The sequence below is a fragment of the Somniosus microcephalus genome, chromosome 16 (genome assembly GCF_052327205.1).
Source record: "Somniosus microcephalus isolate GS21.2 chromosome 16, FLI_Smic_1.0, whole genome shotgun sequence".
NCBI lineage: Eukaryota > Metazoa > Chordata > Chondrichthyes > Squaliformes > Somniosidae > Somniosus > Somniosus microcephalus.
In genome coordinates this window covers 60,896,854-60,909,611 of record NC_141002.1, presented here as the reverse complement: position 1 = coordinate 60,909,611, position 12,758 = coordinate 60,896,854, and the positions used below count along the sequence as shown (strand labels likewise).

The 12,758-nt window shown below is 42.9% G+C and overlaps 1 protein-coding gene across 5 annotated transcripts in view; it reads left to right on the top strand.

The window, feature by feature from the left end:
• LOC147106218 (dedicator of cytokinesis protein 4-like) overlaps positions 1-12,758 on the top strand; it is a 398,161-nt gene that overhangs the window by 268,506 nt on the left and 116,897 nt on the right. For all 5 annotated transcript variants that reach the window (XM_086009128.1, XM_086009130.1, XM_086009127.1 and 2 more), the window contains exons 28-31: positions 2,266-2,341; positions 9,771-9,871; positions 10,052-10,110; positions 10,215-10,363. In XM_086009128.1, the coding sequence (XP_085865254.1) occupies positions 2,266-2,341; positions 9,771-9,871; positions 10,052-10,110; positions 10,215-10,363 (385 nt within the window). The remainder of the gene's footprint in view (positions 1-2,265; positions 2,342-9,770; positions 9,872-10,051; positions 10,111-10,214; positions 10,364-12,758) is intronic.

Sequence of the window (12,758 nt, the reverse complement as noted above, 5' to 3'; positions counted from 1 at the left end):
AGTAAAACCCGCCCCCCGACACCAACTCTTTAGCCACGCATTCATCTGCTCTATCCTCCTATTCCTATACTCACCAGCACGTGGCACTGGGAGTAATCCAGAGATTACAACCTTTGAGGTCCTGCTCTTTAATCTGTTACCTAGCTCCCTAAATTCTTGATGCAGGACCTCATCCCCCTTCCTACCTATGTCGTTGGTCCCAATGTGGACCACGACCTCTGCCTGCTCACCCTCCCCCTTAAGAATGCCCTGTAGCCGCTCAGTGACATCCATGACCCTGGCCCCAGGGGGGCAACAAACCATCCTGGAGTCACGTTTGCGGCCACAGAAACGCCTATCTGTTCCCCTTACGATAGAATCCCCTACCACTATTGCTCTCCCACTCTTTTTCCTCCCTTTCTGAGCAGCAGAAGCGTCCCTGGTGCCAGGAAGCTGGCTGCTGCTGCCTTCCCCTGGTGAGTCATCCCCCTCAACAGTATCCAACTTGGTATACCTGTTTGAAAGGGGGATGTCTGCAGGGGGCCCCTGCACTTCCTGCCTGCCTCTGTTGCTCCGCCTGATGGTCACCCCCTGTGCAGCCCTACCCTGAGGCGTGAACAACTCGCTAAACGTGCTATCCACGACCCTCTCAGCATCGCGCATGCTCCAAAACTCATCCACCCGCAGCTTGAGCGCCACAATGCGGTCAACAAGTAGCTGCAGCTGGATGCATTTCCCGCACACATGGCCGCCAAGGACACTGGCAGCGTCCCTGACTTCCCTGATGTCCTTCTCAACCTCTCTGCACTCTTGGACACATTTGACCATAGCATCCTCTTCCAGTGCCCACTTAGTACAGCTGTGAAGTGCAGACACGGAGATGTGATTGATGTCTCCTGAAGCAAAACCGTTCAGGTCGGTATTGACCTTCACAGCCACCAGCAAAGCATAGCTGCCAGTATGGAGTTCAATACACTTTTTAGAATCATAGAATAATACAGCACAGAAGAAGGCCATTCGGCCCATCATGCCTGTGCCAGCTCTTTGGTAGAACTATCCAATTAGTCCCACTCCCCTGCTCTTTCCCCACAGCCCTGTAAATGTTTTCGCTTCAAGTATTTATCCAATTCTCTTTTGAAGGTTACTGTTGAATTTGTTTCCACCATCCTTTCAGGCAGCACATTCCAGATGATAACAATTTGCTGTGTAAAAAATATTTCACCTTCTGGTTCTTTTGACAATCACCTGGAATCTGTGGCCTCTGGTTACCGTTCCTTCTGTTTCTGGAAACAGCTTCTCCTTATTTCCTCGAGCAAAATCATTCCTGATTTTGAATGCCGCAGTCAGATCTCCTTGACCTTCTCTGCTCTACGAACAACCCCAGCTTCTCCAGTCTCTCTACATAACTGAAGTCCCTCATTCCTAGTACCATTCTAGTAAATCTCATCTGCACCCTGTCCAAGGTCTTGACATCCTTGCTGAAGTGTGGTGCCCAGAATGAGAGAATACTGCAGCTTAAGGCCTAACCAGTGTTTTATAGAAGTGTAACCTTTATTAAAATTAATACCCAGCTTTAAGATTCTGTTCTGAATGAGCTGGTGTTCCAATTTGCAAATCCAGTTATTGAGAATTATATACTTCAAGATAAGGGGGAGTATTTTAACAAATTTCATGATTGGAAACAAAACATTTGTTTATCTCAGCTCCCTAAGGTCTCTGAGGCTATCATACCATTAGTAGCACTTCATTGCCAACTTGGAAAATTCCTGGTGCTGATTGGAATGATTCTTCTTGCACGCAAAGTGGCACAAAGAGGCAGTTTAGTCGTTTCTGGGTAAACTTTGGTGGAGGAATCGGGTGTGCCAACACAATTGGAGACCTTTGCATTGATTCGTAACAGCAATGGGGTGGAGGTGGAGCGAGAATGTAGAGATGATACTTAAGGGAGTTACCAAAGGGTCTCTACAATTTTGAGAAGTTTAATGGTTTCCTGCCAACCTACCCTCTTCACCAGCAACATTTTACACATATATATTTGGAAGAACAACCATTCTACTGCAAACTGAAAGTGATAGATATATAATACTGATTTTATAGTGGTCAGTGTATAAAGGATATACCTACGTTTTGCAACAAATGTAAGCACAGATTACAGTATTAAATAGGACATGTCGACTGTTGCTATGATATTTTTAATTGGATACCAGTGTATTTACCCCATGATGTATGGCTCGTACCAATTGATCACAACTTTAGGAGCTGATTCCTGCTGTTCTCTTCTTTCAGTGTGATCATCACTACAATTCTATATCTCTCTGATGCGCTTAGAAAAATTTTTCTAAATGAAAGCTTTGACTTCAAGGTATGGTGATTTTAATATTGGGTTATAATACTTTGTGGCTAGTTGCTTTTAGGCTTACTGTATGTTTTGTATATGAACATAATTGTGATTTCAGTTCTGCTAGATCTGTCTCGTGTAGCTGCTGAGCAGGCGTTGTAGTGACGAACAATGCTAGTATTGTTATGGGGAATCTTTTCATTGATGTTACTCCTGTGACGAGACTTGATTTTGGTGGGGGTGATTTAAATTCTGTTTAAAGGAATACTGCAGGGGTAGCTGACAAAAATCATGGGGATCATTTTAATCCCCCCACGATGGGTGGGACAGTATCGGGGAGGGAGGATAAATTGTTAAAAGTGGGAAACCTGACCCCAACCCACCGTGAATGCGCCTACATCCAGTTTATTCGAGGCGGGTTTGGGGTTGGATGAGTAGTCCATTCCTGAGAGACAGGTTGGGAATTCTACTCATTAAAGAGGCTTCGTGATTCAGATTTTATCAGCAATTTGGATTTAATGGCTGTGGGCTGGGTTTCCCAGGGCTCAGGAAACCCGGCAGCTGAAGATAGGCGGGAGCTGCCAGACCCAGCGGGTAAGTGCTTTTCCACCACTGCTTGTGGGCCAAGAGGAGCAGGAGTGCTTCCTCCCGGCCCTTCAAGCAAACATGCCACGATCTGCCTCCCTCCCCGCGATCTTCAGACCACCCCCCCCCTTCCCCACAATCTCTCAGACCCCCTCCTTGCTATCTTTTCCTCCATCTCCGCCGCACTCTGAGCACCCCCACCCCACCACAACTGAAGGGATATTTACTAGTCCTCGCCCCTTTAGGGCTACCCTGGATCAGGCATATTTCTCAGACGTTCACTTTCAACTAAAGCTTGAGGTAGCCGAATCCTAAAGTTGCTTAATTGGGTCCAAAGGTCCAGGCTATCTCTCACTAAAGGAAAGGAACAACCCGAGAATGTTACCGTCCTCCAGATAGTGCTTTTAATAAGATTAGCTCGACTGTAACATCCCGGATATTATGAGGGTCCGGAAAACTCCCTCAGAATTCTGCAACTCTCCACCAAAGAGTGTACAGAGATTGAGTTTGCGAGTTTTGATACAGAAGTTTTATGTGAGACAATTCTAAAAATATATAGATTTATTGAAGAACCGACATGCAATCTACAGTTGGTGAATCAGTTAGTCGCAACATTAGCCGTTCTAAAAAGAGAAAAAATGCTATCTTATTATTAACAGTGAATCTTACTTCTAAATCTTACCTTCGCTATAGTATTACAGTTAAAGTTCTCTCGACAGGATATCCATCAATATCAAATACCTTTGATCCCCGAGGTACAAATAGCTCTGAAGCCGAGAATCGCTTTGCCTGATTAAAGCGAGTTGTCTATCTCATTTGAGAGTTCAATATTTATACCATTTTCCAGTGGTACTTCCCCAAAGGTTTTCTGCTGATGCAATTTAATTATCCCCAGTCCTCTTTCTGCCGACCTCTGCAACTCTTACTGCCACCTCAGCCAGAATCTTGCCTCATCTCTAGGTGTTCTAAGTTTACCATATAAAAACAGTATGACGGCAGGTGTTCCTTCCTTTGTCATCTTTACGAGGGCAGATGTGCTATCTTTACGAAGTTTAAATTAGAACACCTTATCCAGGACGAACCATTATTTTGTTCTCAAAAGTTCAACTTGTCGGAGCCAGTCACCTAATGTTTCAATAAGGTTATTTATTCAGGGTCAACAAGTGTCTTCTCTCAATAGCCAGAATGCTATCACAGCTTTTTCATCGTTCGGTTTCTAAATTTCCAAACCCAGTTTGTCCTGTTTCAATAAGGCCAGAATACTTTCATAAGACAGTGTATTTTTCTAAATAGGTTATATGGCGGCTTCCTTCACGCAATGACCCCCTGATCTTCTCAAGACTGTCCCCAGTGGTCCCCGGCTGCTGCCTTGTAGCACAGGCTTTCCCGCCGACAGCCTGTCAGCTTTCAATCTGGCCGGCTGCCAAGCGGGAAACGGAATAAAAAATTCTAATGAGGTCTTGCCATTAAATTCGGCAGGACCTCCGCTTTCCCAGCATTTCCGGGTTTCCCGCCCACTGACGGGCACCCGCACTCCCTCCCCACATCCCCGTAAATATTGAGGCCCATATTTCTGAGCCTTCCCTTGAAACCTAGCATTTCCTAAGGCCAAAAACGAATTCCTTTGCTGTACGTGGGGGCAAGTGTGAGTGGGATGAGTGAACCGATGCCAACACACAAGTGTCAGCTGGGTTAGTCCTGCTGCAAGTGTTTGTTGTTTTGTTTCTCAAAGCACTGCTATGCATATGCAGACATTAACAGGCCATGTCATAAATCTGGTAAGCAAACACTTCAATCTATGCAGTGACTGGAATATATAAACTCAGGCATTGGGTGTGGGTTGAGGTTATGTAAGCTAGTTTCAATATGCTTCATGATGCATACTCTTTACTGTGATGCTGTGCTGGCTCCAGCATTTAACTGAAAGCAATACAGCACTACTCCGGCGTTGAATCACCCACTCATGAAGTGAAAACAACCAAATTGCAGTACAGTTCAGGTGTCCTATTTAGGATTTCTATGCTAAATTTGCACAGACACAGTCGTCAATGTGGGATATTAATTTAAACTCTTTGATTCTCCAAAAGCACAAACCGGATGAGTGTCACCATCACAGGGTTGCCGTGACCATTTTCAAAGAGCCGAGGTGCCCAAACATCATGATAACATAGGATCACTGGACACAGAATGTAATATTATGCTCGTCCAGATTTTAGTGCTGAACAGAGTGTACATAAGTTTGAATATAAGAGCATACTCGCTGTCTCTTTGTTACACACTTGATGAAATGTGAAAAATTGAAAATAAATTGAACATGGCATGATGGCACAAACATTGCCGCTTCACTGGAGTGGTAGGACATGGGTATAAATCCAAAATATGTTACTGATCCCAACTGTGCCATTATGTGAGTCATTTCCCCACAGGTAGTGATTGGAGATGATTCATTCCAGTCTGTTCTCACACTCCTAGCAGTGAAGTGGCAGAGGCCTGGAAGCACGTCACCCAACTGCCTTACAAGCTAAAAATGGTGTATGCTACAGGGGATCCATGAAGGGGACTGGCAGAAAAGACTGTTTTTAAACCCCATGGTTAAATAGCTGATCGTACACTTACTTTCCCTTCAAGTTTCAGCAGTACATTTCATACTGGTTCATAGTGCTGAATTTAAACTCCTTGAATATTGAGTACACTACAAATTACTCTACACATGTTGATGATCAGATTTTGCCTACAGTACATTGTGAAAAGTAATACCGGATAGTTTACTTGTAGATTTCAGAATGTTAAATGAAAAAGCAATCTGTTGATGAAAGCTGTGCCGAACTGTACTGTGTAGAATATAACTTTAAGCACCCATGCTTTACATTTTAATGTATTGTACTGATTCTTGGTACAGAATTTTAGAAAGTAAATGTTGCATTGTAGAATTTGAGTTAAAACAAAATCAATATTGTTTCATCATTAACAAACACAAAGTAATTTTCAAATGATTAAAAAAGCAAAAATCAATCATCATTTTAATGTAAGCATCTCATCACAAGTAAAGCAACCCTTCGACCAAATACCACTGGAGTCGCTTCGACAGATTTTGATGTGCAGGAACTTGGCTGTAAATGCGCTAAAAGTTCAAAGTCATCTTTAGTGCTACAAGGCTAGCATCAGTGCAAAGTGGTTTTGGTTTCATATAACATCAATCAGCTGTTAAAGTTCAGCAGTGAAGCAGACTCCTGATACAGGGAGTCCAGCTTGGCTTCATTTCAGTGTCAGGCCAGGCCTTGATTCTGGATTCAGTTTGCATTTACACTCCAACTGCAGTGTTAGTGCAAAGTGAAACTGCTTCACACAGTTGTAGTGTAAATGCACCTTTAATTTGCATTCAATATTAACATCTGTAAAATTGATGAACCAAGATCTTTCAGAGTTTATTGCACTAAAAATAGCGCAAAGTAATTTTTGGAACTAAACTTTGTCTATCCAGCAAATAACTATTTGCCAAAATCCTGGTTAAACAGATAGAGTAGATAGCAGCGAGAATTTTCCAGCCGTTGACAGTAAATCATTTCTCAAACTTAATGTAATAACATTGACATGATCAGTTATCCACTGTTGACATAATTAACATCATCAGCATGGAGTGCACTTGTGGATGGCTTCATCACTGAGTTGTTGCAGTCACAGGAATTGACCAAAAGACGATTTTCAATCCACTTACTGTTTTAATCAGAACTCGCCATTGAGAATCGTGATGTCGGATTCACATCATTTCGCTAATGGGTTCATGTGCCAGCTCATTACACCACAACGATTTGCTTTTTTACGTGCTTCATTTTCATTTTCAACATCTATTTTGTTTCATGAAATTTATGCAAGCACGTAGGAAAGATACTTTCATGCAACAGAGTACCACAGAGATTTCTTTGTCAAGGCATGAGGTGTTTAAAGCTGCTGATGACAAAAAAAATGCATAATTCATATTCACTCAAGATTTTGAAGAGCAGACTATATTGTGGGATCGCTTAGCTCTGTCTATAGCATGCTGCTTCACAGCATGCTATAGACAGAGCTAAGCGATCCCACAGTTAACGCATCAGATCAAAGCTCTGCAGTCCTGTCACCTCCAGTCGTGAATGGTGGTGGACAATTAAACAACTAACGGGAGGAGGAGGCTGCATGAATATCTCCATCCTCAATGATGGTGGAGTCCAGCATGTGAGTGCAAAAGACAAGGCTGAAGCATTCGCAACCATCTTCAGCCAGAAGTGCCAAGTGGATGATCCATATTGCTCTCCTCCTGAGGTCCCCAGCATCACAAAAGCGAGTCTTCAGCCAATTCGATTCACTCCACGTGATATCAAGAAACGGCTGAGCGCACTGGATACAGCAAAGGCTATGAGCCCCGACAACATCCCGGGTGTCGTGCTGAAGACTTGTGCTCCAGAACTAGCCGCGCCTCTAGACAAGCTGTTCCAGTACATCTACAACACTGGCATCTACCCAACAATGTGGAAAATTGCCCAGGTATGTCCTGTCCACACAAAGCAGGACAAATCCAATCCAGCCAATTACCGCCCCATCAGTCTACTCTCAATCATCAGTAAAGTGATGAAAGGTGTCATCAACGGTGCTATCAAATGGCACTTGCTCACCGATGCTCACTTTGGGTTCTGCCAGGACCACTCGGCTCCAGACCTCATTACAGCCTTGGTCCAAACATGGACAAAAGAGCTGTATTCCAGAGGTGAGGTGAGAGTGACTGCCCTTGACATCAAGGCAGCATTTGGCGCCCAAGTAAAATTGAAGTCAATGGGAATCAGGGGGGAAACTCTCCACTAGCTGGAGTCTTCCTAGCACAAAGCAAGATGGTTGTGGTTGTTAGAGGTCAATCATCTCAGCCCCAGGACATCACTGCAGGAGTTCCTCAGGGCAGTGTCCTAGGCCCAACCATCTTCAGCTGCTTCATCAATGACCTTCCCTCCATCATAAGGTCAGAAGTGGGGATGTTCGCTGATGATTGCATAGTGTTCATTTCCATTCACAACTCCTCAGATAATGAAGCAGTCCGTGCCCGAATGCAGCAAGACATGAACGACTTTCAGGCTTGGGCTGATAAGTGGCAGGTAACATTCGCGCCACACAAGTGCTAGGCAATGACTATCTCCAACAAGCGAGAGTTTAACCACCTCCCCTTGACATTCAACAGCATTACCATCGCCGAATCCCCCACCATCAATATCCTGGGGGTCACCATTGACCAGAAACTTAACTGGACCAGCCACATAAATACTGTGGCAACAAGAGCAGGTCAAAGGCTGAGTATTTGGCGGCGAGTGTCTCACCTCCGAACTCCCCAAAGCCTTTCCACCATCTACAAGACACAAATCAGGAGTGTGATGGAATACTCTCCACTTGCCTGGATGAGTGCAGTTCCAACAACACTCAAGAAGCTCTTCACCATCCAGGACAAATCAGCCCACTTGATTGGCACCCCATCCACTACCTTAAACATTCACTCCCTCCACCACCGGCGCACCGTGGCTGTAGTATGTACCATCTACAAGATGCACTGCAGCACCTTGCCAAGGCTTCTTCGGCAGCACCTCCCAAACCTGTGACCTCTACCACCTAGAAGGACAGGGGCAGCAGGTGCACGGTAACACCATCACCTGCAAGTTCCCCTCCAAGTTACACACCATCCTGACTTGGAGATATATCGCTGTTCCTTCATTGTTGCTGGGTCAAAATCCTGGAACACTCTCCCTAACAGCACTGTGGGAGCACCTTCACCACAAGGACTGCAGCGGTTCAAGAAGGTGGCTCACCATCACCATCTCAAGGGCAATTAGGGATGGGCAATAAATGCTGGCCCTGCCAGCAACACCCACATCCCAGGAATGAAAAAAAGACTGGAATGCAGTAGCTGCTTATAGCATTGCCTTCATTTATATTTTTACGTTTCAGATAGATACACATTTTTGCTGGTAAAAGAAACTCAACCCTGCCTATGTACAGTGTTACTCAACTGTACACAGCTGTGTATGTATCTGTATAAAAGTTTGAGTGTATGTCACATTCCAGACATTACACTTCAAAGTGTCAAAAGTATTTTTTTTTAAACAGAAACTAAGTCAGTCATTTCATGTTACAGTCACAAAAATTAATCAAAAAATTAATTCCTGAACCACTCCATTGTGTTCTCGACAATTCAGCTTTAAATTTGACCACTAGCTGTAAATTTACAAGCAGCTTCCAATCAACAACTATCCCTCGCTAAAGAGTGGTTAGATTCTAACTGATCTTGAGCAGTATTTACCTACAACAATTATACTTTGAAACTGTAAAGGGAAAGGCTAGCTTAAATATACATCTTCCTTAGTAGCTCAATAATACATTGTAATGATCCTATATATTATTATAAAGCAGCAGATCATCTAACTTAGTGAAAAGTGCCATGCAAGGTTCCTGCAGGGCTATGGGGAAATAGCAGGGGAGTGGGATTAATTGGATACCTTTTCAAATAGCCAGAACAGCCACTTTGGCCCGAATGGCCTCCTTCTGTGCTGTAAGAGTCTATGATTCTGTGAAGATCCACCAGTAAATGTATAATTTTTTCTGTATATTTGTAAGTTTTGTAACCATGTAACCGTTTTAGCCATTAGCTCATCTAGATGTATAAACTTGGAAAAAGCATTTTTATTCAAAAAAGTATTTGCGAAGTCTTAAGGATACATTAGTGTATGTATAAACATATATATTGCACTACTGTCACATTGGTTACCAGTCTAAATGGGCATAAAACTGCCTCTCTGTAGCTTCATCTTTATAGTGTTTTAAATCTGGATATAATTAAAGAATTCATCTTCCGCAGGTGTGGGATTCTTACTTCTATTTGGCAGTAATATTTATCAATCAGCCTTGTCTTCAGCTCGAGATTTTTTCATCATCAAAAAGGAAAAAAGTTCTGGAAAAGTAAGTTGCATTATCTGATTCTGTTTAAGTACAAAGGCTATACATCTGTTTAAAAAAAAAAAAAAAAAAAAAAAAAAATCTCATTATTATGCTTGGGTTACTGGAAATGAATGTTTTCTACTATTCAGCATGTCACTTGTTGGTTTTATGTGCATCATAGATTTTCAAATTAAATTACAGATATGGAGACATGAGGGTGATGATGGGATGTGAAATCTTCAGCATGTGGCAAAACCTAGGTAAAGGACAACCGATTTTGTATTTTTTGAATTGCCTAAATCTACAGTATAATGTCAATTGTTTAAATAAAATAAATTATTATTATTGATTGATTATATTCTAGGCGAGCACAAGCTGCACTTTATTCCTGGACTTATTGGACCATTTCTCGAAGTGACTCTTGTACCCCAGGCAGACCTTCGGAATGTGATGATTCCAATTTTTCATGACATGATGGACTGGGAGCAGAGACGTACTGGAAATTTCAAACAGGTAGAGCTCTATAAATTCCCCACACCCAAAATAAAATCATCATAACATTTATGAAATATTGGCAATGTTCAGTTGATGCCTAAATGTCATTTCAGAGAGATCACAGAATGGTATATTTTGTTTGTGGTAAATCCATTGTACTGTACTAGCTTTTTTGAAATGGGTGATCTTTTATATTTCAAGAAAATAATGTAAACTTATGAACCTATGAAACTCTCTTAAATTATTGTATATAAATATGTTGCAATACTGATTTTTATATATGTAATGTTGCAGATTGAAAATGAATAACCCTTCAGATTTCCTGGAGTGTTGGCTGTTAAGTGGTTAAGATTTGAAATGTCTTATGGGTGTACTTTCTGCTTTCATACTGAGAGGGGGAGGATGGTGGAGGAGGTGTTTTTCTTCCTCTGGCACTAAGGCTGATCGTGTTTATGTATTTTACTTTAGAGACCTATTTGCTGCAGTTCATTATTCAGATGTTCAAATCTATATAAGATGCATGTGGCTATTTGAGCAATCATTCACTGAAAACACTCTCTGATCATATTGGAAGCTGTTTTTATTTTAAATATGGACATCCTTGTGACAAAAATGAAGCATTTTTATTGTAATATATTTCAGGATCGTGGATTCTATAATTCTTTCACGTTATGTAAGGTTGATGCCACCACTTGGCACTAATCACTCGCAGCATTTTCTCGTGTGGATCCAATGGATGGTGCGGACTATGAAATTGTAAAATGTGCTATCCCTGTTGTTTATGACTTAACATCTGAAGCACCCAGGCAAAACTGAACGAAGTTGCAGAAAGCTCTGTATAGCACTTCTAAAGGATTAGTCATAGAGCTAAGAGGATACTTTGAAATTGTGGCTAGGAGGGGAAAATCTAACAGATTTCAAGTCTATGTCAACTAATGTTAAAGGATCGATTTCTTGCAGCGAATCCAGATGTTCTAAGTGTATAGCTGCTTTACCAGGAGTGTAACACCCTAAGGCATTTAAGCAAATGAGCAGATTATCTTGTGACCTCAAATACATCAGAGCATGGAATGAGCAGTCGGATTCCTTTTCATGCTGACCCACGGGCAGGCCCTCCCAGCTGGACCACGGGGCACGCTGATTAAAAGATTGAAATAAGGGTCCTACATTTGCTGGCTTGTCATTTGAGGCTGGTGGTTAACTTTGTCTGGCCTGTTTTTGGATCGTGAACTCTTAATTCAGTTTTTGCAGACGCTTCACTGTTTTTGACTGCCTTCTAAACAGTTTTACTGCAGTGATGGGTGGTCTGTTAGGGCTGCCTTTAAAGCTGGAGGAGGAGGGTAGCTGCAAGACAGACAGGAGAGAGCAGGAGCAGCTCGCAGAAGAGAGAGGAGGAGGAGGGCGTTGTGCAGGAGGCCATACCCACAGTGGGTCTTCAGGGACCACTTCACCTACATGAACTTCATTGAGGAGCAATGTCTTGAGTGACTCCGCTTCAAAAATATGGAGTCCCACCATGTTTATCATGTCACCTGCTGCAGCCACAACTTAAGCCTCTTACTAGGGCATGGACAGCAATGTCTGTGGCTGTCAAGGTCATCCTGGCTCTTAAGTTTAATGCAACTGGCTCCTTCCAGGCTGCAGCAGGTGATATGAGAAACATCTCCGAATTTGCAGCCCACCATTGTGTCAGGGAGGTCACCAAGGCTCTCTACGTCAGGAGGAAATCCAATATCTCTTTACCAATGGACAGAATGAAGCAGGATAAGAGAGCACTAGGCTTTTCCCACATTGCAGCTTTCCTTCTACATCCCATATTTCCTTCATCCCACCATTGGTGGCCATGCCTTCAGCTTGACTAGGCCCTAAGCAATGGAATTCCCTCCCTAAACCTCTCAGCATCTCTATCTCTCTCACCTCCTTTAAGACGCTCCTTAAAGCCTACCCTCTTTGATCATGTTTTTGGTGACCTGTCCTAATATCTTCTTATCATAGAACGATACAGCACAGAAGGAGGCCATTTGGTCCATTATGTCTGTGCCAGCTCTTTGAAAGAGCTATCCAATTAATCCCACTGTCCTGCACGTTCTCCAGTGCTTGGTGTCTAATTTTGTCTGATAACACTCCTGTGAAGCACCTTGGGACATTTTACTATGTTAAAGGTGCTATATAAATGCAAGTTGTTCCCCAGGGTGCAAGATGCTATAGACTGCACCCACATTGCCTCGCATGCTCCCCATCACCAGCCTTGCATCTTTCGGAATAGAAAAGGATTCCACTCCCTCAAGGTCCAGCTTGTTTGCGACCATAGGCAGCACATCAACAACTTAAGCACCTTTATCATAATAAAACATGCTAAGCGGCTTCACAGGATTGTAATCAGATACAAATTGACCCCCACCCCTGTCCCAAT